General features: G+C 45.6%; 15 protein-coding genes across 15 annotated transcripts; 7 read left to right on the top strand and 8 right to left on the bottom strand.

The window, feature by feature from the left end:
- Positions 1 to 263: 263 nt before the first annotated feature.
- VTP01DRAFT_1007 (uncharacterized protein) lies at positions 264 to 1,655 on the top strand (the record flags this gene model as incomplete). The annotated part of the gene is made up of 1 exon (XM_069378391.1): positions 264 to 1,655. One exon carries the CDS (start codon positions 264 to 266, stop codon positions 1,653 to 1,655), a length of 1,392 nt encoding a protein of 463 aa, XP_069238415.1.
- A 165-nt stretch (positions 1,656 to 1,820) lies between these two features.
- On the bottom strand, positions 1,821 to 2,894 carry VTP01DRAFT_1006 (uncharacterized protein; the record flags this gene model as incomplete). The annotated part of the gene is made up of 2 exons (XM_069378380.1): positions 1,821 to 2,365; positions 2,429 to 2,894. The coding sequence occupies 2 exons, from the start codon at positions 2,892 to 2,894 to the stop codon at positions 1,821 to 1,823; spliced, it is 1,011 nt and encodes a 336-aa protein (XP_069238414.1).
- A 628-nt stretch (positions 2,895 to 3,522) lies between these two features.
- On the bottom strand, positions 3,523 to 5,713 carry VTP01DRAFT_1005 (uncharacterized protein; the record flags this gene model as incomplete). Its single annotated transcript, XM_069378369.1, has 14 exons — positions 3,523 to 3,576; positions 3,632 to 3,718; positions 3,786 to 3,888; positions 3,947 to 4,015; positions 4,074 to 4,191; positions 4,248 to 4,311; positions 4,373 to 4,442; positions 4,501 to 4,540; positions 4,609 to 4,706; positions 4,776 to 4,919; positions 4,977 to 5,162; positions 5,225 to 5,458; positions 5,537 to 5,607; positions 5,663 to 5,713. 14 exons carry the CDS (start codon positions 5,711 to 5,713, stop codon positions 3,523 to 3,525), a joined length of 1,389 nt encoding a protein of 462 aa, XP_069238413.1.
- A 493-nt stretch (positions 5,714 to 6,206) lies between these two features.
- VTP01DRAFT_1004 (uncharacterized protein) lies at positions 6,207 to 7,453 on the top strand (the record flags this gene model as incomplete). Its single annotated transcript, XM_069378358.1, has 2 exons — positions 6,207 to 6,501; positions 6,570 to 7,453. The coding sequence occupies 2 exons, from the start codon at positions 6,207 to 6,209 to the stop codon at positions 7,451 to 7,453; spliced, it is 1,179 nt and encodes a 392-aa protein (XP_069238412.1).
- A 214-nt stretch (positions 7,454 to 7,667) lies between these two features.
- Positions 7,668 to 8,561, bottom strand: VTP01DRAFT_1003 (uncharacterized protein; the record flags this gene model as incomplete). Its single annotated transcript, XM_069378347.1, has 6 exons — positions 7,668 to 7,795; positions 7,866 to 7,994; positions 8,076 to 8,128; positions 8,200 to 8,314; positions 8,378 to 8,457; positions 8,518 to 8,561. The coding sequence occupies 6 exons, from the start codon at positions 8,559 to 8,561 to the stop codon at positions 7,668 to 7,670; spliced, it is 549 nt and encodes a 182-aa protein (XP_069238411.1).
- A 1,214-nt stretch (positions 8,562 to 9,775) lies between these two features.
- VTP01DRAFT_1002 (uncharacterized protein) lies at positions 9,776 to 10,262 on the top strand (the record flags this gene model as incomplete). The annotated part of the gene is made up of 2 exons (XM_069378336.1): positions 9,776 to 9,874; positions 10,074 to 10,262. The coding sequence occupies 2 exons, from the start codon at positions 9,776 to 9,778 to the stop codon at positions 10,260 to 10,262; spliced, it is 288 nt and encodes a 95-aa protein (XP_069238410.1).
- Positions 10,263 to 10,283: 21 nt separating this feature from the next.
- Positions 10,284 to 11,534, top strand: VTP01DRAFT_1001 (uncharacterized protein; the record flags this gene model as incomplete). The annotated part of the gene is made up of 3 exons (XM_069378325.1): positions 10,284 to 10,950; positions 11,005 to 11,345; positions 11,406 to 11,534. The coding sequence occupies 3 exons, from the start codon at positions 10,284 to 10,286 to the stop codon at positions 11,532 to 11,534; spliced, it is 1,137 nt and encodes a 378-aa protein (XP_069238409.1).
- Positions 11,535 to 11,552: 18 nt separating this feature from the next.
- Positions 11,553 to 11,801, bottom strand: VTP01DRAFT_1000 (uncharacterized protein; the record flags this gene model as incomplete). The annotated part of the gene is made up of 1 exon (XM_069378314.1): positions 11,553 to 11,801. The coding sequence occupies one exon, from the start codon at positions 11,799 to 11,801 to the stop codon at positions 11,553 to 11,555; it is 249 nt and encodes an 82-aa protein (XP_069238408.1).
- A 527-nt stretch (positions 11,802 to 12,328) lies between these two features.
- VTP01DRAFT_999 (uncharacterized protein) lies at positions 12,329 to 12,906 on the top strand (the record flags this gene model as incomplete). Its single annotated transcript, XM_069389274.1, has 2 exons — positions 12,329 to 12,709; positions 12,787 to 12,906. The coding sequence occupies 2 exons, from the start codon at positions 12,329 to 12,331 to the stop codon at positions 12,904 to 12,906; spliced, it is 501 nt and encodes a 166-aa protein (XP_069238407.1).
- Positions 12,907 to 13,354: 448 nt separating this feature from the next.
- On the top strand, positions 13,355 to 15,666 carry VTP01DRAFT_998 (uncharacterized protein; the record flags this gene model as incomplete). Its single annotated transcript, XM_069389263.1, has 13 exons — positions 13,355 to 13,446; positions 13,508 to 13,677; positions 13,770 to 13,796; positions 13,876 to 14,042; positions 14,108 to 14,194; positions 14,291 to 14,534; positions 14,606 to 14,683; positions 14,753 to 14,805; positions 14,871 to 14,952; positions 15,025 to 15,277; positions 15,361 to 15,394; positions 15,461 to 15,569; positions 15,638 to 15,666. The coding sequence occupies 13 exons, from the start codon at positions 13,355 to 13,357 to the stop codon at positions 15,664 to 15,666; spliced, it is 1,425 nt and encodes a 474-aa protein (XP_069238406.1).
- A 1-nt stretch (position 15,667) lies between these two features.
- VTP01DRAFT_997 (uncharacterized protein) lies at positions 15,668 to 16,506 on the bottom strand (the record flags this gene model as incomplete). The annotated part of the gene is made up of 4 exons (XM_069389252.1): positions 15,668 to 16,054; positions 16,141 to 16,246; positions 16,312 to 16,367; positions 16,426 to 16,506. 4 exons carry the CDS (start codon positions 16,504 to 16,506, stop codon positions 15,668 to 15,670), a joined length of 630 nt encoding a protein of 209 aa, XP_069238405.1.
- Positions 16,507 to 16,778: 272 nt separating this feature from the next.
- On the bottom strand, positions 16,779 to 18,317 carry VTP01DRAFT_996 (uncharacterized protein; the record flags this gene model as incomplete). The annotated part of the gene is made up of 7 exons (XM_069389241.1): positions 16,779 to 16,833; positions 16,894 to 16,997; positions 17,051 to 17,340; positions 17,400 to 17,411; positions 17,483 to 17,705; positions 17,757 to 17,865; positions 17,935 to 18,317. The coding sequence occupies 7 exons, from the start codon at positions 18,315 to 18,317 to the stop codon at positions 16,779 to 16,781; spliced, it is 1,176 nt and encodes a 391-aa protein (XP_069238404.1).
- A 1,154-nt stretch (positions 18,318 to 19,471) lies between these two features.
- VTP01DRAFT_995 (uncharacterized protein) lies at positions 19,472 to 21,252 on the bottom strand (the record flags this gene model as incomplete). The annotated part of the gene is made up of 4 exons (XM_069389230.1): positions 19,472 to 19,979; positions 20,049 to 20,340; positions 20,411 to 20,812; positions 20,886 to 21,252. 4 exons carry the CDS (start codon positions 21,250 to 21,252, stop codon positions 19,472 to 19,474), a joined length of 1,569 nt encoding a protein of 522 aa, XP_069238403.1.
- Positions 21,253 to 21,595: 343 nt separating this feature from the next.
- Positions 21,596 to 22,548, top strand: VTP01DRAFT_994 (uncharacterized protein; the record flags this gene model as incomplete). Its single annotated transcript, XM_069389219.1, has 7 exons — positions 21,596 to 21,731; positions 21,799 to 21,833; positions 21,895 to 21,922; positions 21,995 to 22,050; positions 22,125 to 22,179; positions 22,243 to 22,398; positions 22,460 to 22,548. The coding sequence occupies 7 exons, from the start codon at positions 21,596 to 21,598 to the stop codon at positions 22,546 to 22,548; spliced, it is 555 nt and encodes a 184-aa protein (XP_069238402.1).
- Positions 22,549 to 22,673: 125 nt separating this feature from the next.
- On the bottom strand, positions 22,674 to 25,817 carry VTP01DRAFT_993 (uncharacterized protein; the record flags this gene model as incomplete). The annotated part of the gene is made up of 16 exons (XM_069389208.1): positions 22,674 to 22,796; positions 22,853 to 22,939; positions 23,006 to 23,152; positions 23,208 to 23,366; positions 23,427 to 23,516; positions 23,583 to 23,726; positions 23,789 to 23,884; positions 23,963 to 24,030; positions 24,090 to 24,281; positions 24,338 to 24,503; positions 24,564 to 24,653; positions 24,719 to 24,873; positions 24,938 to 25,249; positions 25,315 to 25,491; positions 25,551 to 25,596; positions 25,656 to 25,817. The coding sequence occupies 16 exons, from the start codon at positions 25,815 to 25,817 to the stop codon at positions 22,674 to 22,676; spliced, it is 2,214 nt and encodes a 737-aa protein (XP_069238401.1).
- Positions 25,818 to 26,768: the final 951 nt, after the last annotated feature.

Raw genomic sequence — 26,768 nt, 5'->3', positions numbered from 1 at the left:
GGGAAAGGTAAGAAGGAAAAAAAGGTTTAGTGGTTGTCACCGTGCTAACGAACCCCGCGCTTTGGAAAATGATGGTGCAGGAAACGCAAGCTTCGACGCACGCCTGCAGTTTCCTAATCAGAACAAGAGTTCTTTGAAATCCACGAGCACCAAATTTTATCGATTGGCCAGCTGCAGCTCTTGCACAAAGTAAATCCTGGAAGCGAAAATAGAGATCGGCGTCTCTTTTCTTCCTTCCTTACCTTCCTTTTCCTTGTCCCTCCATGAGCGTGCAGGCTGCCGTTGCGTTTTTAAACGGTAATGCATCAAATCCGCCGTCAAAATCATGGACCAGTCACAGCACTACCGCAAATGCAAGGCAAGAGCCTGACCGCATACGGAAGCGTACCAACAAGCCAATCACTTCGATCGACGTGCTCATCCAGGAACTGACAGCCATGTACGAAGAAGCTCTCGATAAATACCAACAAGCACAAGACCGTATCAAGCAATTGGAGGCTGACGTAGAGCTATACGCATCCGATGCAACCAAAGTCCGCGATTATGAAATCCGTGTCGAGTACCTCGCACAAAAGCTGGAACAAGTCTCGGAAGAGCGCGATAACCTCGAACAGGAACTGCGAATGCAACGTCAAGGCCAGGGACGCCTCGACACACCCGTCTCGCCAATTTTTCAGCATCGACTTTCCGATCTCTTTGACAAAAAATCAATCAACGAAGAAGGCAGTTACGAACAGTCAGAAAACGGCGAATTTTTGCATGGCATTTTGGGTGACTATGTTGAGTCCGACGATCAAGAGGAGGAGGATGAACAGCAACAGGATCAGCCGCAGCCGCAACACGAGCAAGATACAGAGTCTGCTGAGCTCAAGGACCCGCAACAACAGATCGAATTCTTGACTGAGCAACTACGCGCATACGATAAATTCACCAAGGATGCCGTCCAGGATTATTTATCTCAACTGGAGAAGCAGCGCCTGCACAACAAAGCATTGCATCAAGTGCTTCGCAAACAAGACGAGTTAATTTCCACTTTAGAGAGCAAATTGAACAGCAACAACAATAACGTATCATCGGTTTCGCCAGTATCGGCTTCAAAGCGGACAGCTTCGCGGCCACCCAGAGGAGCAAGTCTGGCAATATCCACCGCAGTCGGCCAAGCTCGAACGATGGCCAGTCCGTCAAGTGCATCTCCTCAGCAACAGCGGTTGCTAAGAGAACATGAACAGTTAACACAGCAATTGTTAAACGAGCAAGCTCGCGAACAGACGACATCGATCGATTTTTTGGCAGAGCTGGCACGTCCTGCCGTTGATGGCAAAAGCACTCCGCCTCCTCCAACTGCTCCACCGAGAGAACCACTTCCACCACTTCCCTCAGCTGCTTCAACAACATCACCTGTTTCTCTGGCCTCCGGCGGCTCCTCACCCGTCACATCCTGGTCTTCTGGCGAGAACGGCTACAAAAACCAGATTCCTAGCCAAGTCGACTCGTTTTATGCAAGCTACTTGAAATCTGAATTCGACGACAACGACGACACATCCCTCGATCATCACATGGAGGCTTTGCGACGTTTGGAGGGTCCTGGAAACAAGACATCCGGACAGAAAGCGTTCTGGAAGGGTGTCAAGCAAAAGTTGACGTCTCCGCGATAAACCAAATAATTTAATCGTATTACTGCTGTGTAAATTAGTAATCTTCATCCAATCCTCACCCCTATCCTCCACACTCTTTTCCCCATTTTTGTATATCTTGGTCCTTCTTTATAATCATCTTCGAAGCAAAGCATAGAATGATACAAAAAAGAAAAAGAATCGGTTTTATCTAGTCTTGTTGAGTTTGTGGGTCGTTGCGGCCAATCTTTCTGTGAGAGGTTCAACTTTGCCGCCCATTCTTTCAATACGGGTGTTCTGGTTGTCAATCTCTTCGTTCATGGTCAATGCCATATTCTTTAGTTTGGCGGTAAACTCGCTGATGCCATCCAGATTGCGATCAATCTCATCCTCCACAGCATCATCCTCTTCGTCTGCTTCAAACTGATATTTTCTTCTGTCCGCTTCTGAGCGGCCGCGGCGGAAACCAGCGTTTGCCGATACCCGCTCGTTGCGTCGCTGTGCTTGCTCGATACGAGCGTTCGATTCATATTCAGCCTGTCGGATCTGGTCGCGTTCTGCCATGTGCTCAGCTTGCTCTTGTCGCAATCGATCCAGTTCTCTCTGTTCGCGCTTGCCACGTGTGAACGGGTTCTTGACAACGGGTATAAAAATAGATCTGTTGAGCTGTTTCAGCTCCTCAGCCTGCGCAGCTGCACGGTTCGAATAAGCTTTTGATAAATCAAGGTTTCTGTCGACGTTGGCAAGTTGAGCTATTTTTCAATATGTATCAGATTTGCTGCACTTCCTCTAAATCACAAATTTCTTCCACTTACAGGACTGCTCGCCGAGCATATTCATTGTATTACTCGCTGCAGCCTCAGCTTCATGCAATTTGGCCAGAGCATTTCGTGTGCTTGCCAGAGAATCTTGCTTGACATCACGGATTTGCCGTTTAATGTTGGCCACTTCTTCGTCTTCCTCTTCTTGCTGTGCATACCGACTGCCTCCATACCGGCCTCCATCGCCGCTGTACTCATAAGAAGCGTCCGGATTCCTCGCCGAAGGTCGAGAGCCAAAAAGTTGATTGCGGTCTGCCTCGTCATCTTGTCGAGTGCCGTAACGGCCACCACCTCTGCCACCGCTTGCAGAGTAGCCATCTCCATCTCCTAGTCTGCTTGCCGGTTGCTTTTCGTACTCGGAAGGTGTGTAAGGAGTGCTCGGTGTGCTGCTTGCTTCAAACGGATTCGTGGAGCCAGAAGACACAGATGATGAGTCCTTGTTTTTCTTCTTCCAAAACATGCTTGCAAAGTTGGCAAATAAAAGGCGAAAGGCAGCAGCCAGCCCGTCTGCCAAAAGCGAGCATGAAAAGGTAAATTTTGTGAAACAATACCCCTGTGCCTAAAGGACCTATTAATAACTTGCACATGTTGCTAAGCTACGCCAATTTGCACGTAATTCTTGACTGCACACAAGTTTGCTTCGCTTTGACTTGTTTCTTCAGGGACTGTGGAGTAACAGCATAGTAGTGCACAAATCATATTTCAGCCACAATGCCCTGGATGCCAGCATTGGCACTTTGAAAATTCATACTAGAATTCTTAAGCGACTTTTTTTGTAACCAATCTTATTTACATCATGCGATATCTAGACTTGTATGTTTTGCGGACGGAGCACGATACATTTCCTGGCAGAGAAAACTATACAGTCTTTTCAAAAAATAATTTCTTCTATAATAAAAATCTATACAGTTGATGAGAATATTGTTTACGGCAAAAAAAACTCTCGAAAACTTTTGGCAGTCTTCATCCCTACGTACTTGCTAGAAATATACCAAGAAATCAGAGGAAAGATCCCACGGTCTGATGAAATATAATATTTATTCACATTTTGCATTAATTGTTTCGCCCGTTCGCTTCTAAAACCAAACCTAAAGAGAGAATTTTGCATTGTAAATAGCTTCTGGTACGAAAACTGCGGAAATCTACAGCACATAGTTAGCATAGCAAGTTTGCCAACCAACATCCAATAATACTTGCCTTCTTTCCACCGAACCATCTGCCATTCAGGGCGTTGATGGCCTTCTCCGCTGCACCCACTGAATCAAACTTTAGGTACACTTCGCCCTGAAACGACAACGATCAGTCAGTTTGTATAACCATTCTTTTCTTTTCAATGTTATCGAATCCTTACCAAAGAATCTTCATTGACGTGAATATGTTCGACATCACCAAACTGCAAACATTCTTGCTTCACGTCGGCCTCCAAGTCTTTCACCCAATCTGGGTCGGTTTCCCTATATAAAATGTTAATCATTTGCATAACAAAGGAGAACAAGTTCTTATGTAGCTTACTCAGCGGGATTGAACATATTATCGAGCATAATAGTACGGACAGCTTTCATGGGAATATTGGGTCTTGCTCTGAAACAGTTATTGAAGTTAGCTGATGTTAAATGTAGGAGATATAAGAACAACTTACGGCGCGGCAGGCTCAGGTCGCGGAGGTGGGTTGTCTTCCATCACATCAGTGCGTCGAGCTGCGAGCTTCTGCATCAATTCGGCTCTAGATAGAGAGTTGAGAGCAAGACCAGCAGTCTCTGCAAAATATATGTTACCAGTTATGCATATAAAACCATCGTAATCAGTCACTTACCATCATCATCCAAACTGCCGTAATGACCTGAGGAAGATTTTTCAGTAACTAGACCAACTTTCAGCTTCAATAATTACTATTAGTAACGCTCATTAGAGAAAAAATGCCGGTATGCGAGAACTCACAGGACGACCAGCAAGGTCAAAGCCATTCATTTTCTCCAATGCTTGTTTGCCATCTGCGGCATGTTTGAATCTAGCACGTCGCTCAAGAGTTAATTACCCTTGTTTGGTATGATTATCGCTTTACTTACTGGATGAAAGCGTATCCTTTAGATCGTCCTGTTTCAGGATCTGTGTACAAATGTAGTCTAGTTAATGCTGCACAGAGAAACCAATTTCTCCAAATTTGCCTTCCCTACCTTTGTGAAGATTTACATATTCTAACGGACCAAAAGGTTCGAAAATCTGACGAAGATCATCTTCGGTGAGACTGAAATGTATAGAGCCAACGTAAAGACTATTGCAAAAAAATTCATCGAGGAGTTAACAGAAACGCATAATTTACCAACATTCCATGGTAACTTACGCCTGTTTTTCGGCTTGCATAGCATATCTGTTCTTTTCCGCCTCAGACATCTGTACCAGAACAGGTATACCTAAAAGTTTCTGGCCAGACATGGCTAGGGCATTTTGAACCGACTCTTCTTGGTAAAACTCGACGTACCCGACACTGCCTCCTCGTTAATATCTGTATCAATCGAATAATGGATTTTATCGACATACTCACCCCTTGGAGCGTCTCGAGTTTCGATCCGCGATAATCCTAGCATCTCGAACACGACCTGCCTGCGAGAAGAACTCCTCCAGCTCACGAGACGTCAAGCGAGCAGCCAGCTGTGTCACAAACACCGTTCTTCTATCGCGATCCTCTTCCGGTATAGGTGGCGAGGGAGACTTGGCGCGTCTTCTTCGACTAATTTTTCACATACAGGAATTAGCTATTAATTGGCATCCGATCCTACTGCAGACACTTACTCTCGTCTATCGTAGCTACGACTGCGTCTCCTGGGGCTACGGCTTCGTCGTCTAGGGCTGCGACTATACCGTCTTCGATCACGCGAGCGAGAGCGTCTACGTGCTCCACGTGAGCGAGAGCGCGATCGACTATAATACCTTCTACTACTATGTCTCGAATGCGAGCGGTGCGACCTCGATCGGGAATGCCTCGAAGGGGAGCGTGAGGAACGATGACTGCTGGAACGATGTGACCTATTCAATTGATACCAGCATAAAAAACAAGTTTATTAGTGTGCTGCATTGTTACAGCAAGAAATATGGTGAGATTACCGATAATCGTCGTCCCGGTGATCACGATCGTAACTGTCTCGTCCTTCGTCATGCGACGCTTCCTTCTCCTTCTATGCAAAGCGTCAATCGACCTAGCTGTGAAAGGAAAATAGTATTAATACATACGGATTTCTCCCGGAAGGGAGCTTCCAGCATAGCTTCAACGTCCATATCCATGATGGTGTATGTTAAGATCGGTGTGGAAACGAAAGGTCAAGTTGGGAGAAAAGAGGTTTGGAACAAATGTCGGCGAGTGAAACCGATTTGGGGACGAGGACGGATGGCCCAGCTACTAAATTGTTTAATGTCTACGAATCAACATTGATTGAATGAATATCAGTACCGTGTAGCTGTCGGTATAGGATATTCATCTCTATTTCTATCAATAAATTTTCAAAAGGTTTTAAGATGCACTTAAATCTCTGCGATAAACTGCTCGCACTGAACTTCAACAACTAGCATGCAGTCAGAAGAACCAAAATATCGATTCATGATTCTTCTGCTTGCATTTTCACAGGAGATATTGATGCTTTCATTGTATAATACCAGTAACGGAAAAGGAAACCCAGTACACCCTCGAAAGGACCCTTGTCAAAATGGAAATGCCCCTCCTCATCACCCTTGCCGAGGTCAATTCTTCTTGTTCTCTCTTTTATTTTCTTTCTTCTGAATGCCGCGCAAAGATAACACAAACGATACACACTCGAGCTACAGTCCTCAGGATCGTCCATTGCAGGCTCCAACAAGGAGTCGTGTGAACGACCACAGTGAACACCAGATCGGCGATGTAAACATCGATGATACGCTAGGTGGAGGTTACGCCACTTTCGAGAACTGTGAAGAAAACGAAGGCCAAGGCAAAGGCAAACTACCCTTGCCAAAGGGTAGAAAGGATTGGAGACCGAGCATAACGGAGCAAAGGAAGTCATCTCTAGTCAGCCGAGTGGAAACAGCTGGAAAAGATGGTAAGGTGCAATACTTTAGACTGTACTACTTGGATTCTCTTGTTCTAATTATCGAACCTTGCTTGCAGCGTTTCGCAGATCATCCACATATCTACCGTCTGAAAAATCTGCTATAGATGCTCTCGCCGATACATTCAACACATGGAGTCCAGGCGTAGATCGCCCGAAAGCAGCAGTAGAATCCGAGCGCAGAGTCTCGTGGTCGGAGCGAGCAATGTCATTTCTCTTCAACAGGGAAAAGCCTTCATTAAAACAATCCGCCGCTGGATATCAGCCTGCAGAAGACGGTGGTCAGCATGACGTTGAATACCTTGCATCGGACGGTGCATACGATGATTTGCAAGGAACCTTTTACGTTTGGAAGGATCGGCCGGATACGGTTACCACGAACAGCGCTGCCACAAAGTCGCAGTCGTTGTCGTCCTACGCCGATATTGTAAAGCAAGGCTTAAAGCGCACCAACAATAACAACGGAGGAACAAAAGCTGACACAGGCGATCAGCAAAAGGAATGGTTCGATCCTGATCCTGAAAAGGCTCGGGTCGCGGTTCCGCCGCGATCTGTTCCAAAAGGCAACGACCAAGAGCTCTGGTTTGATTCTGATCCGGAAAGTGGTCGGGTAGCACTTCCTCCGCTGTCCGTAAACGCTTCAAAAGAACAAAAGAATGACAAGCAGCAAAGTAGCAAGCTACTACACAGCTTGAAAGGACAAAAAGCTAGCACTCAAGCTCAGGATTCCTTGAACGAAGACCAGGACTTTAATATTCGTGAAAAGAAACTAGATTGGAGGACAAAGGCGACCGAAAACTACGAGGATACGCAAAAGACAAACAAGTATGACAGTGACCTTGAAAATTGGAAGACATACCCATCCGGTGTGTCTCATCATTCCCCAACGGGAGATAACCAACGTTGGCCGGAAGACTATCACCTACGAGATGAAAACCACTGATTTCATAATTGCATAATATATCTTTGCTTGCGTTGTGAAAACTAATCACGTCAAAACTGTAGTTAAACCCTCCTGTTTGGAATATTGGGAGTAGTTTGAACGTCTTTATTGTGAATTCGTTCAAGCATTGAGGAGGGAGCGGAAGAAAGGGAAAAGTTTAAAAAGAAAGAAAGGAGAAAGCAATATCATCGTTTCCATTCAAGAGGCACAGTTTTTAAAGCTCCATACCAGCAGCTTCGTCGTCGGAAGAAGCATAACTTACAGAGCTCATTTCATCCTCGTCAGAGCTTTCGTCTGCTGCTGCGTCAGCTGCCTCCTTTGTTGCATATCGTGCTACATAATCTAGTTTGATCAAAGTAAGGCATTAGTGTCTACACTGTATGCTAAATAGACGGTCCTTCGTCATTCTCACCTTTTACTTTGGCTTCGTATTTGGCGGGCTCCCTCATCAGCAAAGCAGCAGCTTCACCGTTCAAAGGATCTGTTGGGTTGGGGTAGCGAAGAAGCTGTGGCAGGAAGACCTCAAAGATGTTGATCATATCTATTTCAGACGAAAAAAAAAGAAGAAAGCCGTCAGAGATCAGATAGACTTTCCCGGGTAACCAGTTGAAGACCCACTCACCAAACATTGGACTCCAAGTTTGGTTGATGACATCCAGACATACTGAGCCGCTCCTACATCAATGAAATGTCCCGTAAGTAACCGTTATCTATATTTCAACATGTTCTGCTTTCATGTTACGTACACTTCGTCGATGTTTGGATGGAATATTCTATTCATGAAACCAATACTGGGAGACTTATAGGGATACTGATCAGGCAATTCGACGTGAACCTTCCAAACACCTCCCGTAAACGGTGCTGTTGGACAAGTCATTTGTTAGCAGCGACGTCCATAGCCCAGCAGATTACCATGATACATACTGTCGGAAGGACCGTGGAAACGAACATAGAATTCCTGCATGTTATCATTGACGAGTGTGACTTCATAGTCGCTCATTAAGCTTAACAGCAGTCAGATTTCCTGGATTGCGTGCAGTTCTTTGTCACAAATGAATACTTACAGCTTCATGACATCGGTTTCTATTCGCCTTCGCGGGGTGGACATTATGGGTCGATTAAGAGGTATGTGCGGAAGAACCCGCAGGATCAGCTCCGTCGTCCTTTTGTGCGCCGTGACTCGCATGAACGTGGCCATGTTTCACTTTTTGTTAGCTTGAAACATGGATCAGCGCAACCTTTGGGATTTGTGATTGATATCTTGGCCTTTAACGCTGCTTTCAGTTTCCCTGTGGATGCATCCATTCAATGGTTGGCGACTACAATCACTGGTGGATCTGATGGAAGTACACCAAGTGATATTTCGGGGATGTGAACTTTCCTTTCCAGTGACATGTCTGGCCAATTGCAACAATCCATTGCTCTAATGGCAAGTAATCCATACAAGAGCTTTTTAGTAGAGGACATGAATACTATCGCGTCAATTCTCAAATTCTGATCTCTTCCGTTTGTTAGCCAAATCATTATGATGGTATTGGAAAACTTCATGATCATGGAGACTGGATAGTACACTGTGCCGTTATATCCATCAAATTTTGAAGCTCCCTTCCCTCTCCCATGATTTCCATGATTTTGAGATCTGATTCATGGCAAGTAAGTGGACCGAAAAGTCAAATAAATGTGGATTGCGTCAGCTGCAGTGTGTTATCATTGCTGTTCAAATAAGCATATGGAAAGCTGTCATTTTGGAAAGAAAAGTAAAGCAATAATCACTTTTCAGCGCCTTACCTCCTATAGGTGCACATTCTTACCGGTTATGTGCTCGTTTTTAGCCCTTTCGCTGTCAAACAACTACATATGCAGACTGAAATTTTTCGATTTCTACGAGCTTGCAAGTAGTTTTTTATCCAAAATTGACAATGACGCATGCAAAAGTTCTGTAAGTATCTGTTCGATGGACATTAATGTCTATAGAACAAGGAGGAGATATTAGAGCTCGCGCGCGAAACTTATATTTATTCCATTCCTCTCTTCCGGGAAAATAAAGACCCGTGGAGGAAAAGGGAAAAGAGAGAAGCTCAAGTTGTCGGATGCTGGTTCGAGAGTTTCTGGAAACGAGGATGCTTATGGCAATAATATAATACAGGGACCTGGCTGGCGGCGGAGGACCATCTGTTCCAGAAATAATACAAACGTTATATAAACAATAACTAATAAAATCGCCCACTTTGTCCTCGAGGTAAATAACTCAATTCTAGGTGCGTTCATGGATCTTAGAGTGCTGGCACATGAATACTAATAAGCTTTCTGCAAGTCAACAACATGAATTTGCCATTAGTCTCGGTACCGTCAATTTGGTGCCTAGGCGAACTGTGTAACAAGCGCGGTCTGGTGCGACCTTGCTCGGGCATGCTGTACTGGGTTCAAGGTTGATGCTTGCCAATGAGGATTATGGAAGCCTCGTGCAAGTGTGACCTCCTCTCGTACTTTTTTTCGCCTCCCTCTTTAGTCCAGCGGCCCGAGATTGCAATCACCTCCTGAGTAAACCAAATAAGCCTTACTTTATCTTTCTTCTTCTTTGCTTTATTCATCTCAAACTTTTTCTTTTCTTTTGCTAAAGTCGATCTTTGTAAGATCCTTTGCTTTATCCAGATCTACTCAGCATTTTAACGGCGTGCCGTGGAAATCGTTCTTCCCTTCTTTTATTTCTCTTGTTTTCCCTTGCTTTTCTTGTCGAGAGCACCGGCTTGCTTGGTCTCCATTGTACACTTTCCTTTCACCTTCACCTTTGTATCTCCTCTTCGCTTGAATGCTTTCCGTTTACCCTGGTATGAGCTTGGATATCAACTTCTCACAGGCGGTTCCTGGCTACCCCCGTGGAGGCGTCGCACCTGCTCCACACGCGAGTTATCCCGTACAACCGTATTCCACCAAAGGCATCGTCGAACCGCAAGACTTGTTTGCAGGCATCGCACTTCCGGCGACTACGGCAGGCCCAGTTAGTCCCGCCTTGATTGATCATCCAAGCTCCTTTGGTTTTGCAGTGACGTCGGCTGGCGCGACGCACGCAGCCTACCCAACCTACATGTCACCACCGTTTGTACAGCAGCCCCATCAATCTCGTACGCTTGCGTCGGGACCCATGCCCACCGCTGTATACAGCACAGCACCGTTCGACCTTCGACAGACTTCTCCCGTACAAGTCTCTGCCGGCACACCCCCGATGCCCATGCACGACGAGCGAGCTCTGCCGCGAACAGTGTTGACAACCCAAGAAGCATATCTACGCGAAGCTCAACCACAGCCGCTGCAGGAAGAGTCCGGCTTGCCCGTCGACCTCTGCAGGTACAACAGCAATAGCAGCAATGCCACCGCCGCTAACAATAGCAGCAACAGCAACAACAATATTGGCAGCAGTCCGCAGCTGGCTGGTCCAGCAGCAGGAACTGCGTTCAGCCCCGAGTTCCCGACTGGATATCATCCTTATATGTTCTCTGGTAACGTGTTAATTCTCCTAGAATGATCGCCTTTTCGCTTACACACGCAAGCAGGTCCACTGATGGCACCTTCGCCAACTAAGCCTATGCTAGCTGGAAGCAGCAGTAGCGAGAACAAGCGGGTCGATTCGACATCCCCGGTGTTCTGCTCGCCGTCCCGGCAACAGCATTATCAGACAACTATGCAGAGTTATCCTTACAAACGTCGTTCGTCTGGCGCAACATCTCGGTCTTCTTCGCCTACGTCTGACAGCAGCACGTTGCAAAACATGATGGCGACGTTCAACACGAAAGTTTCTTCTACAACTCCAAAGCGGTACAAGTGCAGCGTGTGCTTCAAAAAGTTTACACGCCCCAGTTCACTGACGACGCACATGTACAGCCACACTGGCGAGGTAAATAAAATTAACCGCAAAATGTACAAGATGTATACAATCTCCTAACGACAACTGTAGAAACCCTTCAAGTGCCCTGTTGAAGGTTGCGGCCGCCACTTTTCTGTTGTAAGCAACTTGCGAAGACATGCAAAGATTCACAATAACCATCCAGTATCCTCCGCTTCCGCTTCACCTTCTTCTTCATGAGACCCAGTACACTCCTTATCAGAAAACCTTGGATACAATGTGCGATAAGCTCGGCTTTGCATGCAAAGTAGAGCTTATTGAATACAATCCAGCTCCCTGTAATCCTAAATTCCTCACATTTAACTCCCCATCCCTTATGCTCATCCTCATCTGGTTGTTTATAGTGTTCCTTTGCATATTTGTCTGATCGATAGAGACCTTCTTCGTGTGGCTCCGCTCTTGGACGTACGCTGTTCGAATGTAAAGTTGCTTACTACTCTTAAACATTTTAAGGTCACAGATCCTGTATCCTCCTCTTTATGTCAAGCGCCGTGTCTATTTTCTTATTTCCGTGCCCATCCTTGATGAGGGATTTACCAATATTGGACACAAACATACGGGGGCACCGTGCAATGTATCACAGACACGTAGCATGCGGAAATCTTAATCAGAGACTTTGCAGCGTCATTATCGATCGTTCATCATAAATTAAACGATAATGTCAGTAACCCTCTTTTAAAGACAAAATTTGTCGAAGCCATATGCTCACGATTAATCGAAAGTTTTATTGGTACAGATTATGAAAGGGAACACATCTGGCAACATCTCAGGAACCCAGGTGCAAGGCTTTTCGATCCTGCAGCAGGAAACAATTACTGTCTCGGACGCAAGTTAAATAAACACGTGTGCATCGAGAAGAAATTCTACATCTTGTAGCAGTATATATCAGGCAGCATTGGTACTTGAGTGGGAAGTACAGTCTAGAACAACTATCGTGCAAATTTTTCGCGCGACTTTCTCACCGGCTTGTGTCCATGTTTGGTGGTCTCGGTATCAAAGCGGCAGCAGCAGTACCTTTTCGTCAATCTATCCGCGACATCAGTCAAAGGAGACTAACTAGTGCGTCGAGCCAGCAGCAGATGAGAGGCTGGCGCAAGTATGCACAGCAGTTCCGCGACAAGCCGGCATCGTACATGACGAGCTTTGCCATTCTGCACGAAGTGACCGCCATTGTGCCGTTGCCGCTTGTGTACTATGCTCTAGATTACTCAGAGGTCCGCGTACCTGTTCCAGAGCAGGCAGTAGCTGAAGGCAATAGAATCATGAGCAAAATTAGGACACGGTATGGGTTTGAGCCGCTCCCAGCGGACAGTCGGGTCATGGTCAACTTGGCAACATCGTACGCTGTGGTCAAGGTAATTTCGGGCCAACGTACATCTGCTATTATTCCCTTTTTTGGAACTAAATTGCGTTTCCTCTATCATTTGCAAAGGTGTTGATGCCGCTGCGTATAGCAATTTCTGTAGCCCTGACCCCTTTCTTTGCCGAACGGCTGGTTGGTCCCGTTGCTGCCTCATTTATTAGAATGTTCCGACCAGCAAAGGGGTCGTAAACTCAAGCGTTTCTTTAGCCACTGTATGAGGACCTCTGCTAGCCAACGTCTTATTCGCCTTCACCCTCGTAGTCTGACCATGGTAGTCTCTTGTTAGCACGCGATGATGGCGACAAATGCCGCTCAAAATAGCTCGAAGCTAGCAGCAGGACCGTGCACATGTCAATAAATTAACTTACAACCCAAATATTACAAGACACCTATTTTTGATCTTGGCATCTGTAGCGATAGCTTGACGTCCATGTCTGAAAATGGCTAAGCCCGGTGCCCTTCTCGGACCCATTTTTTCCCAGCGCTGCTGCACACAGACACTCACCGACCACCATTCTGACTTGCACAAACCGATAAAAGGCGGGCTTCCTTTCATTGCCTGTGCACGCTGTCCTCCCTCCTCTCTCTCTCTCTCACACACACACACTTCTTCTGCCTTATCTGTTTTCTACGGATCATGTCTGGAACGAGCACCCCTAAAAGCGAATCAAGCGCGAGAAAATTCCATTTCTACGATATCGCACAGCGAGTTGTACAACAAATCCGAAGGTTGGTCGTAGGCATGGATGATTCAACTTCTAAAAGAAAAAGCTGACAAGATCGGCTACAGCGAGACTGAATCGCGCGCACACCAACTGCTACGCAGCGCTCCTGGCAATGCCAACAAAGCCGACAGGAAGATTGGAGCGTATGGAATAGAGCATCCTGGTTCCACTGGCGTGATTTATGTCATGGACAGAGCCATGGCTAATGGTTTTACCTACGGTGACGAATCATGGGGTAGATAGATATATACACTTAGTAGTGAAAACAGACACAGAAACCTAACACTTTATCGTCCGTCCTTCTTCCTTTGTATCGGTTTGCTGCAGCGAACTTTGGACAAGGAGCTCCGGAAGGTAAGAATATGCATGACGATAAAATGAATACGCGACAGGATAAATTAACCATAAATGAATAATTTATATTTATCTGCAGTCGGACACATTGATGGCTGTGCGGACAAGCCGAACAAGATCGAAATCCCCACTGCTGCCTTTGAATACGCCCCAACTGCTGGTATCAAGGAACTTCGCACAGCTGTCGCCAATCTCTACAATGAAATCTACCGTTCAGACAAGCAGTCAAAGTATACCTATGAGAATGTAAGTCGCGGCTCCTTTTTAATAAGGTCTTCGAGTTATTTGTTTAATAAATATCGCATCATCAGGTCTGCATCGTGCCAGGCGGGCGGGCTGGCCTCACGCGCGTTGCAGCTGCTATCGGCGATATCAACGTTGGTTATTTCTTGCCCGAGGTAAGATAAAGAGGAAAAAAATAGAAAATCGATACATCAGGAGAGCACCCACGAGTATGTCACGACATCTACGATGCTGACAGCGAATTACTCTAGTATACCGCATACGAGCAGATGCTTTCAGTTTTCAAGCGCTTTGTCCCCATTCCTACTACCTTGGATGAGGAGTCAAAGTACCACATCGACCCTGATACCATCCGCAAAGAGGTCTCTAACCGCGGTCTTGGTCTCATTGTTGCATCGAATCCCCGCAACCCGACCGGTCAAGTGATCGAAGATGGTGAATTGAAAGAATTGGTGGCTATCGCAAGAGAAAGACACACAACGCTTGTCATGGACGGTGCGTGCTCATCATATCCCGTACATATGACCTTGGTGTATATCTCGCTCTGACGTAAAACCTTTCCTTAGAATTCTATTCGGCATACATCTATACGCATGACGAGTCACAGAACGGCCGAACTGTCAGCATTGCAGAATATGTGCAAGGTAAATATAGCTCACGCCTTTTTCTATGTACCGTTGATTCACATTCAAACATTTGCAACCGCAACATAGACGTTGACGAGGATCCTGTCATCATCATCGATGGTCTCACAAAGAACTTTCGCGTAATGTTTTCACGTCGAGCAGGTTCGCGTGACAAACAAACTCACACACAATTTGCTTAATTTAGCTTCCCGGCTGGCGCATCTGTTGGATCGTTGGACCAAAGGACGTTATTTCGTCTATGCAGAGCTGCGGTTCCTTCTTAGAAGGTGGGAGAAAAAGAATGGTGTCTTATCAGTATCAACGCATAGAGGCTCACTAATCTGTACGGGCTAAAAAAGGCGGTGCCAACCATCCTCTGCAGCTAGCAGCTATCCCGCTTTTGGACCCATCAGTCTATAGAAACGAAGCAAAGTATTTGCAACAGCACTTTAGAGCCAAGAGAGACTATGTCCTGAAGCGACTGGAAGAAATTGGACTCAAGGTCCGTGTACCTCCCGAGGCTACATTCTACATATGGCTGGATCTTAGCTCGCTGCCTGCACCTCTTGACATCGGTCTCAACTTTTTCGAAGAGTGCTTAAAGGAGAAAGTGTAAATATTCATCAAGCCATGCAGTTATCTTGATTTGCGCTGTTACTGATCTGAGGAAATATCTCTCTTTCCTCCTTTTTTAGAATTGTCGTCCCTGGTATCTTCTTTGACGTCAACGTAAGGCTGCAAAACCTTCAATGCAATTTCTGCATTCGTCCTTTTCTAATGTCTTCTTCCACTTAGCCCGCCCATCGTCGCGAACTGTTTGAATCTCCTTGCCATCACTTCGTCCGTCTCAGCTTTGGACCTCCCATGAGTGAGCTTGAAAAGGGCTTGGATGGTATCGAAAGAGGTAATAATTGTTGTTATTTGCTCCGGCACTGTGCTATTACTGTTAATTAACAAATTCCATGTTGATAGTCGTCAAAAAATTCACCAACAAAAACTAGACTAGAATAGCAAATCGTCATTTCCTCCCATATCACCTTGATTAGCCGTTAATGACTCGGCATCCACCCTATGTATTAAAAGACTCCGTAGACGATCCAAACGTTCCCGCTGTGCTTGCAATAGCTCTTCCATGTCATCTTCTTCCATCGGCTCGTCCTTTTGTAGCTCGTTGCTGTCTGCTGCACCTGATCCTCCCATCCCATCAGTGGTGCTATCAAATGCCATGTCAAAGTCTACGTTCGAAAGCGAGAGATCTGTGCCCATCATTTCGTCCATGGCTGCAGCTGACGCTACAGATGTATCCTGCTTTGCTTGATTGCCACTATTATTCGACAGATTCAATTTCTTTTGTTGCCAGTCCAGCTGCAAAGCGCGTTTAGATTGTTCCTGATATGAAGACAATGGATGAGCAAGCCAAGTTTCGCTGCTTGTCTTGTATACATGAATGAGAGTTCAATTTTTTCCGTCTTTACCAGAATGAAGTATATTTGATCGCATATAGTCTCAAAGGCATTACATTTTTCGGATAGCTTTTCTACCAGGAACTGCGGTGGTCGTACAAGCCCAGGCTCGAGATTACTGTCAGAGCAACAACAACCAAGTTAGCAGATGTGCCTCACGATCTATTAGTTTTCACTACGTGCCTGGCTTGGGCTGCTGTGTATTGTTCGAGAATGCGCGCTGAATGCTCAAGAATGTCCTATCGATCGATGGCATTAACATTTAAGAGGGACAGCGTAATGTGAACGGTTGCATACTCCGGATAAAAGCTTTTGAAGAGTCGTGATTTCGCTTTGCAGAGGTCGCATTGTAGGATTCAGAGCGAACTTTGGAGGCATATGTATAACACAGATCGAAGGAGCTGCAGTCCAAAACGCAGAGACAAGAACCCTATTAGGAAATTTTGCTGCATTGTTGCACTGTCAAACAGTACTATATTGGTGGGTATAAAGTGAAGAACGTAAAAGATACAGAAGATTATTGAAGTAGAAGTGCTGCTCTGAATCCAGTACATTGGGAATGTCTACATCGATCAATGATATTACGAGGTTACGTGTATGTAGAGAAGGTAACGCCATATTATCGGTTATATTATATGTACCGATCGTTGCTAGCGTTCGTCCATGTCAAACCACTCCTCTGCATACTTCCGCCGTGCCAGATAACTAACAGCCGGTTTTGTAAAATATTAATTAAAGGATGCCTTTATATTGTAATCAATTTACCTTTTGGGTTGCGGGCGACAGAGTATGTGGAACATGTTCTTTAAAGGGTTTCCGTAATCAAACAGGTGCTTCTCAAATGGTCGCATAGCCATCGAAGATCGCAACTATCGGGTCGTCCAGTTGGTGTCAACAATGACTTTGTTAATAACATCCATACCTGTTCGTGTGTTGTTACACCTCGCATCACAAGGAAGCAATGGTACCCTGTCAAGCCTCCGACTGGTATACAAAGCAAAGCACAAAGTATCAATAGCAGAAAGCTGACAGGCGCTTGCGACAAGGCGTATTTAAACGATCGGCCACTCGATTCATCCAGATAAATGCTGATGAGCTGTACAAGTGTGAATGCGAACACATAACAGCAAAGGAGCACAGTGCACGTAATGAATGTAAAAAACGATTGATAGTTGCGCTTGCCGACGCAATTGTTGAGCCAGATGCAATGATCTAATACATTCCATTGATGCTTAGCATGATATTTCGACGTTAATAGTGGCCACACGTACGATCTTCGTTTTCTAAACCATCCCGTTAGCATGGATTAACGCGGTTCTCAATTCTCAGCACTGACAGATCGTGTATTACTTACCCACACAGTTGTTGCATTGTCTGCAGTGACTCGCCCGCGGCGGTCTGTACAGCAAGCAGGTATCACAGTATCTCAATTGCACCGTTTCGCCCTTGATAACCACTTGCTTAGCCGGCGGTGCTAGAGACGGATCCGGCATAGATTCATAATGCATTCCAAAACTGCTATCGTGCCGCTGTACCGATTGCATGGTTGCTGGAGCATTCAAATTACGAGGTAATATCTTTTCTTCAAATGTTAGAACAATATGATAAGTCTCAGCTCGAAAACTTACGCCAGGATCTGTCCAGGATGTTTTGAGCATTGATGTTATTGTGAGCAAAAACAAGTATCCAAATAGGATCGGTACTGCAGGGTGGATGTTGTACCACAGCCACGGGCATCTAAGATAACGGCTCATACATTAGCTACACATATGTTTTTCACGACGAAAGGGATATTGAAGAACTTGCGTAAATGCTGCAAACAGCGCTGACGGTGCAAGGATTAGGAATAAAGAGATAGCAAACGCCCAATACGCTCGTCCCGTCAGAAACCGGCCTCCTAGGAAGAAGATGTTGTTGCCTGGGAAGAGCTCATAGTTTCTTTTCGATGAAGCACGTACGCCACGAAGAGGATGGTTCAAGTTATCCTTCCGTTGCTGTTGGTGCTCCTGCGCTTGCTGTTGTTCTTGCTGCTTTTTCGCCGCCGTAAAGCTAGCAAGGTTGGTTCCGACTGAATAGGGTATTCGTGCCCGAGTCCCAAGTTCCAAGTTTTCCAGGCTATCTTCAGCATTCCTTCCAAACAGCACAGATTGCTGGTTTGACTGTATGAAATGTTCAGCATTGGCCGCCATTGTTGTTATACATAATTAAAACGATCAATAGCACGGAGAAGTGAAGGGGGAAGCCATGTGCGGAAAAAGATTCTGCCACTTGCAGAGAGCTAGCAATTCCAATCGGCTACAGCTTTGTTAATGCCTCTCTAGATATCATAGTCCCAGGGTACATAGCCTCTTCCATCACTTATACTAACAAGTTCATTCGTGCCCTCTGTCGCTAAAGGTCAGCAGCCCTAATCTAGTTTCTTTCATCCGTGAAAGATAGCTTTAACACACAGAACAACAGCGGTGTTCACCACTGCAACATTCAATCCTTTGGCTGTAGCGCCAAATCTTCTTGTGTGTGCTATACTACTTCGATTTATCAAATAAGCAAGAAAGAGCTTTATTGTTTTCCCACTAAAAATGGGAGCCACTCGGGAGGGCGAACAATGTATGTACAAAAGGCACATTCTGGAAAGAAAGCGTCCACCGCAGGCAGTTTAACATTATGTCCGCGACGGAGGGGTGCTTGAGAGTTGAGTTCCTTGTGTGCACTTGCAAGCAGAAAATATCTCACATGGCGCATCCACATAGAAGATGAGCAGCCACCTGAAGGGCAGAGCTGGCGAGGAAGAAGGACAACAGGCTACCGAAAACTTGTTGGGGAGGTCATGCATTCTTATTGAGCTTGTGCTATTCGAAGAACTCTTCTTTCTCTCTCTTTTGCCTTCCATCGATCTTGAAGTGTTGAGTTGGACGCTGACTTTTTCAATTGCCCTTGAACGTACGATTCCCGTTCGGCTAAAACTATTTACCCCAGTACCGCAATAGACAGCTAATACTACAAAATTAGACATCGATGTGGTGCGTGTGATTGTACAGTATGTACAGCATGCGCCGCTGTTTAATAAAAGTTATAGAACGATGGGGTACTGATGGACGATGCAGCCCTCCAGGGGTAGCAACGACGCGCCCAAAAACAACATTAGTTATACAGAATATACGTGGTATATGAAAAAGAATAGCATGAGAGGCGAGATGTATGGAAAATAATGCAGTACTTGGGGATTCGTAGATGAATACGATGGAGGAGACTGTGGGTGCAAGAGGTATGAATGTGAGCGTGTGTATGATTGTGCATTGTTGGTTAATTAGGTGCAATGAAGAATAAGAAAAAGAAGATATGGTTATGACCCATGTGCTTCCTGGCTTAAGCGCTGCTTCTCGTTATCGGACCAAAATACGTCGTATAACCGATAAATATATCCAGAAAAGGTCGAACCTTCGCTGCCAATGAAGAACCATCCTCTGCCAGCAACTGATGCATCCACCAGAGGCAGGAGGAATTTTCGAAGGTTCCCGCCTGTACGTGGATCCTTGATGGCGTCGAGGATTTGCCAATGATGACTGTCGGCGGGAAGAATGTCGTCGATCGTAAATGTGCATGGATATTGGTTCCAAAGGGGTGTGAAGGCGTTGTTCATTCTGGGATAGCGTGCATCCGTGGCCATGAAAACAATCGTCATATTCTCAGTTTTGGAAAGCTCCAAGCATTGCTGCAGTCCTAGCCGATATTTATCAAGGGCGACGACGTTAGCTGGTGTCCGTTGACGTGATTCTACTGCTCGTCCAATTTGGGACACTATGCTGCGAACGTTTTCCGGCAGTGCCTTGACAAACCAGCCATCGCCGGAACTGCGCGAGTGTGTGAGTATGGGCTGCACAGGAATTCCATGATAGCAGGGGATAAAAGATGCTGCTTACCGCACATGAAGGCCAACATAGTTGCCTGCGCCACCTAATAGATTTACGACTTGCTCCGCCAAAGCCAGCACAGCTGGGTGTTTGTACGTGATGCTTCGCTGAAGCATGCGGCGGAACTCATAATGCTCTGGGCGTCGAATTGGCAATTTGCCAGTTCCAAAGAGACTTGAAAAGTGGATGAGCTTCTCTTCGCGCGCTCTCAATTGGAAGATATCTAGACTGTCAGAATACTTGTACAGTCTGTTGTTCTTTCGAGGCGTATCAAAAATCCGCCAGTCATATCTTGTACCTCCTTTTCATTTACCATTCGTGGTTAAGTACATGTCTTTGCGTATCGCTTGGCGATCTTTCCTTTCTAGTACCTTTGAAGAAGAGGATGTCACCATCCACGTACGAGCCATTCATTCGATCTGGCTCGCCTGCTCTCTTGATGCCATATTTATCTTCCAGCCATTCAAAGTCGGAGCGCTCGCGGAGAACAATCCGAACATGCTGCTTCGCCCAATCCAAATCAAATATATCATCAAAAGGCATGACGACAAAGCGGGAAGGCTCAGGGCAGTGCAGATTCCAAAACGCCAATTCTTCCGCATGCTGCGAGCAGACATCATTGATGGTCACGGACTCGTCCTCGGGTGGATCGCGCAACGTATGCTCCAGCTGTAGTTTTGAAAAGAAACTCCATCCGAATGCCTCACCAAGTAGAGCACGTGGCAAAATCAATGTTCTATTCAGGTACCATGCCAAAAGAATGCCATTTTCAACTGCATGTAATCAGAATAGTCAGCCAAAAAAGAAAAAAATGAAACCAAATCGAGACAAGAAGTTTAATTTTACCTTGTATGAGCTGGTTCTGAAAACCGCTGTGCGTGAAGAAAGTCAAGTACTTTTCATCGCTGGCCGGCTGCTGCTGCTGTTGTTGTTGTAGTTGGTCGCGGTGCTGCGCGACAGTTTCGATAGCCTCGATTTCCTCCTGCTCGTCTTGTGGTTGCTCGTAAGCCGGCTCCTTGTCCGGAAGTTCAATGGGGACCTGGGCAGGGAAATCATCTACGGCGTTGCGCCAACGGTGCCGATCAAATTCTATAATTACATTGTCGTCCTGGACAATCGTAGAGCGCGATGCTCGAATGTAATCAAGTGTGGAGAAGAGGAAGTACAATATACACAGCAAGGAAAGGGCAATGACCTTATTGCGACAGGTCATTTTGAGGGGGGATTGCTGGCGAAAGATCAGCTTTCGGGCGATTGAGAAACCAAGAGTAGGAGGGAAGTGGGAGGAGCAGCGGGCAGGGAGGGGTTTGGATATGAAGGTGAAACCTTAAAATTGGCAATGAAACAATTTTTAGAATCATCGAGGCGGAGTAGCTCAGTTTTAGAAATCATTCCTGATGAAGCGGCAAGAGACACGACGAGTGTTTATTGTTTGTTTTTGCTTGCCTGCTGCTGGTGCATTGCTAATCAAATAAAAAGCATACACATCTCACGCGTATCTTGTCCTTTCTTTTTCTTCTTGTTGTCACTTATCGGATACTCTTCTCGCGCCTGTCATGTCTCTTGCCAAGCAGAACTTCGCTACCGCCTCAGAGGAGGCTATTAACCAGCAAATCAATACTGAGCTTCAAGCTTCCCAGGTCTATCTGTCCATGAGCGCGTGGGCCCAGCACACGTCCGTCGCATTGCCAGGTGAGAGAATACATGCACACACAACAGGTAGACGACCGCGTAGCAAGTCTGATCGTCTAGCCGTTAGGTTTGGAAAAGTATTTCCGCGAACAAGCCCAAGAGGTTTGGAGACAGCGTCCCCGCTATTTGCTTACATATTGCTAATCTCTATCCATGAACTCAGGAACGTCAACATGCGCAATACTTGATTGGTGAGTGATCTCGGTCATAGAGAAATAGCTTGCACGCGTGTCAAGTTAAATAGATATGCTCGTATACAACAGACTACCTGAACACTCGTGGTGGCAAGGTCATCCTTCGCGCCCTTCAGGCACCCGAGGCAAGTCAGCGCTTACCATACAGCTATTTACACAACGGATGTATGCTGACCTGTGTCTTCCTTCTCTGCGTTAGACTGACTGGAAATCTGCAAAGAACGCCATCGAGTCGGCGCTCCAGCTGGAAAAGGGTACGTATAACATCGCCTTTCAGCAAAAACACTCACTTCATCTCATGCGTTTGTCTACTTTAGACGTCAACAAATCCCTGCTCAACTTGCACAAGATCGCGGACGGAAACGGCGACCCGCATTTGTGCGATTACTTGGAAGGTGTCTTCCTAAAGGAACAAATCAAGTCCATCAAGGAACTTGCAGACATGGTGACGCAGTTGAACCGTGTGGGAGAAGGTATTTCACTAATCATCGCAGTGCATTCATCCGTCCATCTAAGTCTTGAATTTTGTTGCAGGACTTGGCGTCTACTTGTGGGACCAGCAGCTCTACCGAGATGGTACTGGGGCTGGTAGCCGTGCTTCGTCTTGGGAAGAGAACCCTTAAAATTTTCTTTTTTTTTCCACCTCTACCCATCCCTGGCTGACTATTCATTAATCCAACATCTTTTTTCCCCTCGCCCCAAAAAGAAATGAAAAGTTCTTTGAATATTTTGTTCGATAATCCATCAGTTACGACTTTATTTTTGTTTGCAATGGTGAACGTGATTGAAAATCTGCGTAAAACTGTAACATCTCGGGGGTGATTCGCCTTGTAAAACTTGACAGGGCTTTCAGAAAATGTCGTTGTTTGACCTAATGATTTATCAGGCCTCCGCTCTAGACTATTTTGACAAATATTTGCAGCTTACCGCAGGTATGTTGACATCTTCTTCCATTGCAAAAAGGGCTGCTTCTTGACATATCGCGATCGCTTCTGCACCAGAGCACCCTTCGCTCTACACGAATGGAAACCCTTCTGAGTATACTTATATTAAATCGTCTAGGTGAAAGATCAATCGTACCTTTGCAGCCAGTTCTTCAATGTCAACATCCTCGTCGCAAGTCATTTTGGAAACCTGAATTTTGAAAATCTCACGTCTGGACGCAAGGTCAGGTGGCCCTACATATAAAATTCTATCTATGCGACCGGGACGCAGGAGAGCATCATCCTAAACAGCTGTTAGTTCAGTCAAATCGGGTGTACAGATAGATCTCGAAACATACAATGATGTCGGGACGATTCGTTGCTGCGACCACTGTGACGTTGACAAGTGGTTCAATCCCGTCCAACTCATTCAATAGCTGCGAGAGCACGCGATCAGCGACAGATGTTCCACCATCGCCGCCAGAACCACGCTTTACTGTCAATGCGTCTATTTCGTCCTGATGCGAGACTTGTTATACCCGTATATACGACAGCATGCACATAATTTGGAAACTTACAAAGAATACAATAGAGGGGGATGCTGCCCGAGCTTTGCGGAATACTTCTCGCACTGCTTTTTCTGATTCACCCACCCATTTGCTGAAAAGCTAACACAAACAGTTGAGTTGGAACTCTTTACATGCGATAACGTGCATTCATCTTGTGAATCGTACCTCAGGACCCTTCACTGCAATGAAATTCGATCCGGCTTCTGTGGCCAATGCTTTAGCCATCAATGTCTTGCTACATCCAGGTGGACCGTACAATAGTACACCTTTCGGAGGCCTTATGCCCAGTCTCTGAAATGCTTCCGGATGCTTCGCAAGCATTTATGTTATCTCGTGCTGGTAAATAAATAAACTATTTTTTCATCGCATACCTGCAGCGGCCATTCCACAGCCTCCTTGAGTCTTTGTTTAATGTCCTCTTGCCCACCGATATCGGACCAACGAACTTTGGGCACTTCAAGCATGATCTAATTTGCAGCACGATTGTAAACGATATCCAATTATACTTCACATCCTTTCGCGACTATCAGCATATATGAACATACCTCTCGCATGGCACTCGGTCGTATCTCACCCATCGCTTCTTCCATGTCAGATCGCGTGACAAGCAGCTCTAGCATAGTGTGGATAAGTTTCATGCGCGCAGCAAACCTGCATGTGACGGCAACTCACTTTGGGCTTTTTCCTTGGCACATCTATTGATACATTTCAGGCCAGCTTCGCGGCAAACAGCTGCCAAGTCTGCACCGACGTATCCATGTGATCTGCCTGCTAACTTCCGAAAATCCGCGTCACTCAACGCGTGAGGGATATCCTGCATGATCGCTTCAAGTATGCACATGCGTGCATCGCTGTTGGGAATGCCTGAATAATCGTCATGTTAGTTTCCGCTTAATTTCGGTGCAAGTTTTCATACACACCAATTTCTACCTCGCGATCGAAGCGACCAGGTCGTCTCAGAGCTTCATCCAACGCATTCCGCCGGTTAGTCGCACCGATAATCACAACCCTCGCCGTGTTTTCGTCCGCGCCATCCATCAACGTGAGTAATGTCGTTACCACGCGTTTTTCCAACTCGCTTGGTGCCTGAAATTGTATTAACGTATATATTGCAAAAGCCAGATACCATCCTTTTCAAACTCGCACCTCGTCACGCTTTGGACACAAAGCATCGATTTCATCAATAAATATGATCGAAGGCGCCTGGGCGTTCGCTTCCGCAAATATTGCTCTGAGCTACAACAAATAGCCATGTAAGACTTGTGCTTCTAGCAAAAGGTTCTTGTGGATGCAATCTCTACTTTTTGTTCTGTTTCACCGTAAAATTTGCTTATGATTTCAGGCCCATTGATGACCACAGCGTGTGCACCAGTTTCCTGAGCCACTGCGCGAGCTATGAGCGTTTTGCCCGTGCCTGGCGGACCGTACAGCAACACTCCTTTAGGTGCTTTTAGGCCTGTATATCCATCCAACTTGAGTGCATATTACAGAATCAAGCACGAGCAGATCTTAATAATTACCATAATTTTGAAACAATTCTGGCTTCTGCAATGATATCTCAACCATTTCGCGCACAATGTTAATTTGATTCGCCAGTCCTCCGATGTTGCGATAACCTATAGGCTTGGTTTTTTTGCCATGGATGTCTCCAGTTGCTCTTTGAGACCCTTCGTGACTCTCAAGGTTAACGACCGTCGATCTTGTTACAAGGTATAAACAATCTGGTGATATTTCTGATGATGCGCTGTTCAGGACGGATACTCGCACTCGTCGAGCTTTACCCATATACCCAATGTCAAAAATATTTGAGGATGCGATGTGAGCGATATCCACTACAGATATTAGTTCTTGTAAGCGCGAGTCTTCGCTACCGACAAATATAATCTGAAATATTTACCAAGTCTCTGTTTCATGTATATTTGAAAGTCTTTGTCCGGCCAAGATTGATCGGGGGATATCAGCTCGATTAAGATCCGTGTTGCTGGTATGTAAGGTCCTTTGTATTTCTCGACAATCACTTGGTCTCCAACTTGGAAATCGCCTGCGATCTGTGCCGCCATGCTGAGACGAATGCCTTTGCATATAAAGGTCCTTTAATTGACTATTGGAAATCTTTCATTCACATAGCGGTACCTTTCTTATTGAGGGAAAAGGATGGCCAAGCTTTCCCTGTAACCATCTGTTATCCCGTGTTATTGTTGCTGAAAATGCCTGTCACTCCATAGAAATTTGCTTTACCCGATCTAATCGATTGCTCGATCGTACGATGATTAGATCGCCGGCTGCGATTTGCATTCTTTGCATATCTTCGAGCGAGACATATATTCGCTGCGATGCGTCAAACTCTCGTGGATCATTCAGTCTCGTTATCTCGAAGGTATTGTTAGATACATGTGTCATGATCAGTTCGGTGTTTATATGCGTGTTCAAAGGGGAATGAAAGTAGACAGCGCGCGACGGAAGTAGGATACAGGCTGATATAGAAGGAACACGCGCCACTTCTTTCTCTCCTACATTCTTTCTTCCTTTCTTTATCCAATCCACTGATCATCATGTATTTGCTGAAATCTTTGAGGGCTAGCAAATGGAGACCTGAATGTCGTATCTGACGGCCGTTCCAATATTTCCGTCAGACAGGACTTGTTCTAGACTGAGTAGTAAGCAAGTTGCCTCTTATGCACAGCAAAACCTATCATGGTCGTCGTATATAATAATGCCTGCATTGTTAATACTACATACTTTACATGTGTAAGCATCTATGTAAATGCGTCTGCGATAAAACAGACAGCAAAACTTTGTATTACATAAAACTTTGGAAGAACAATCACATAAAAACGTGGATACAGTATGTATGTCACATCGATCGTCCTCAGCAGCAGTTATTGAGAAATAAGAGACACATGTACCCGTTCCTCGAGGCAAATTTTGGCACGGATCAAAAGCCATGCCTACGCTTGAAGAAGAAAAAAAAATCAATGTGCTTGTTTTGAAGAATGCGTATTAAGCCCGCATTGGTATCCTCCTTGCTATCATGATATCATAAATACACTGCTATGTGGTTCCTGCTCCGGCTGTATACCATAAGGATTAACATCGTACTAGGTACATAATAATCTACCATCAATACCAATTTACAAGACAGACTGTTTCCGGGTCATTAACTTATCCTTGCTCATTCTTCATCCACACCTTTTTCTCAAGAACTTACAAGCCTTTTATACCACCGTTTAATGTCAGCAAAACTTTATCGAGGTTGACATTGGATCTTTTCAGAATATTCTTGATGTTTGATGCGCACACTTCGAGTCTCTTGGTCGTGACGTTTCCAAAATGAGGGATTTTTGCTGACGT

Source organism: Rhizomucor pusillus (genome assembly GCF_041956525.1).
Source record: "Rhizomucor pusillus strain CBS 183.67 unplaced genomic scaffold VTP01scaffold_10, whole genome shotgun sequence".
Taxonomy (NCBI): domain Eukaryota; kingdom Fungi; phylum Mucoromycota; class Mucoromycetes; order Mucorales; family Lichtheimiaceae; genus Rhizomucor; species Rhizomucor pusillus.
This window is presented reverse-complemented; position numbering and strand designations above follow the sequence as displayed.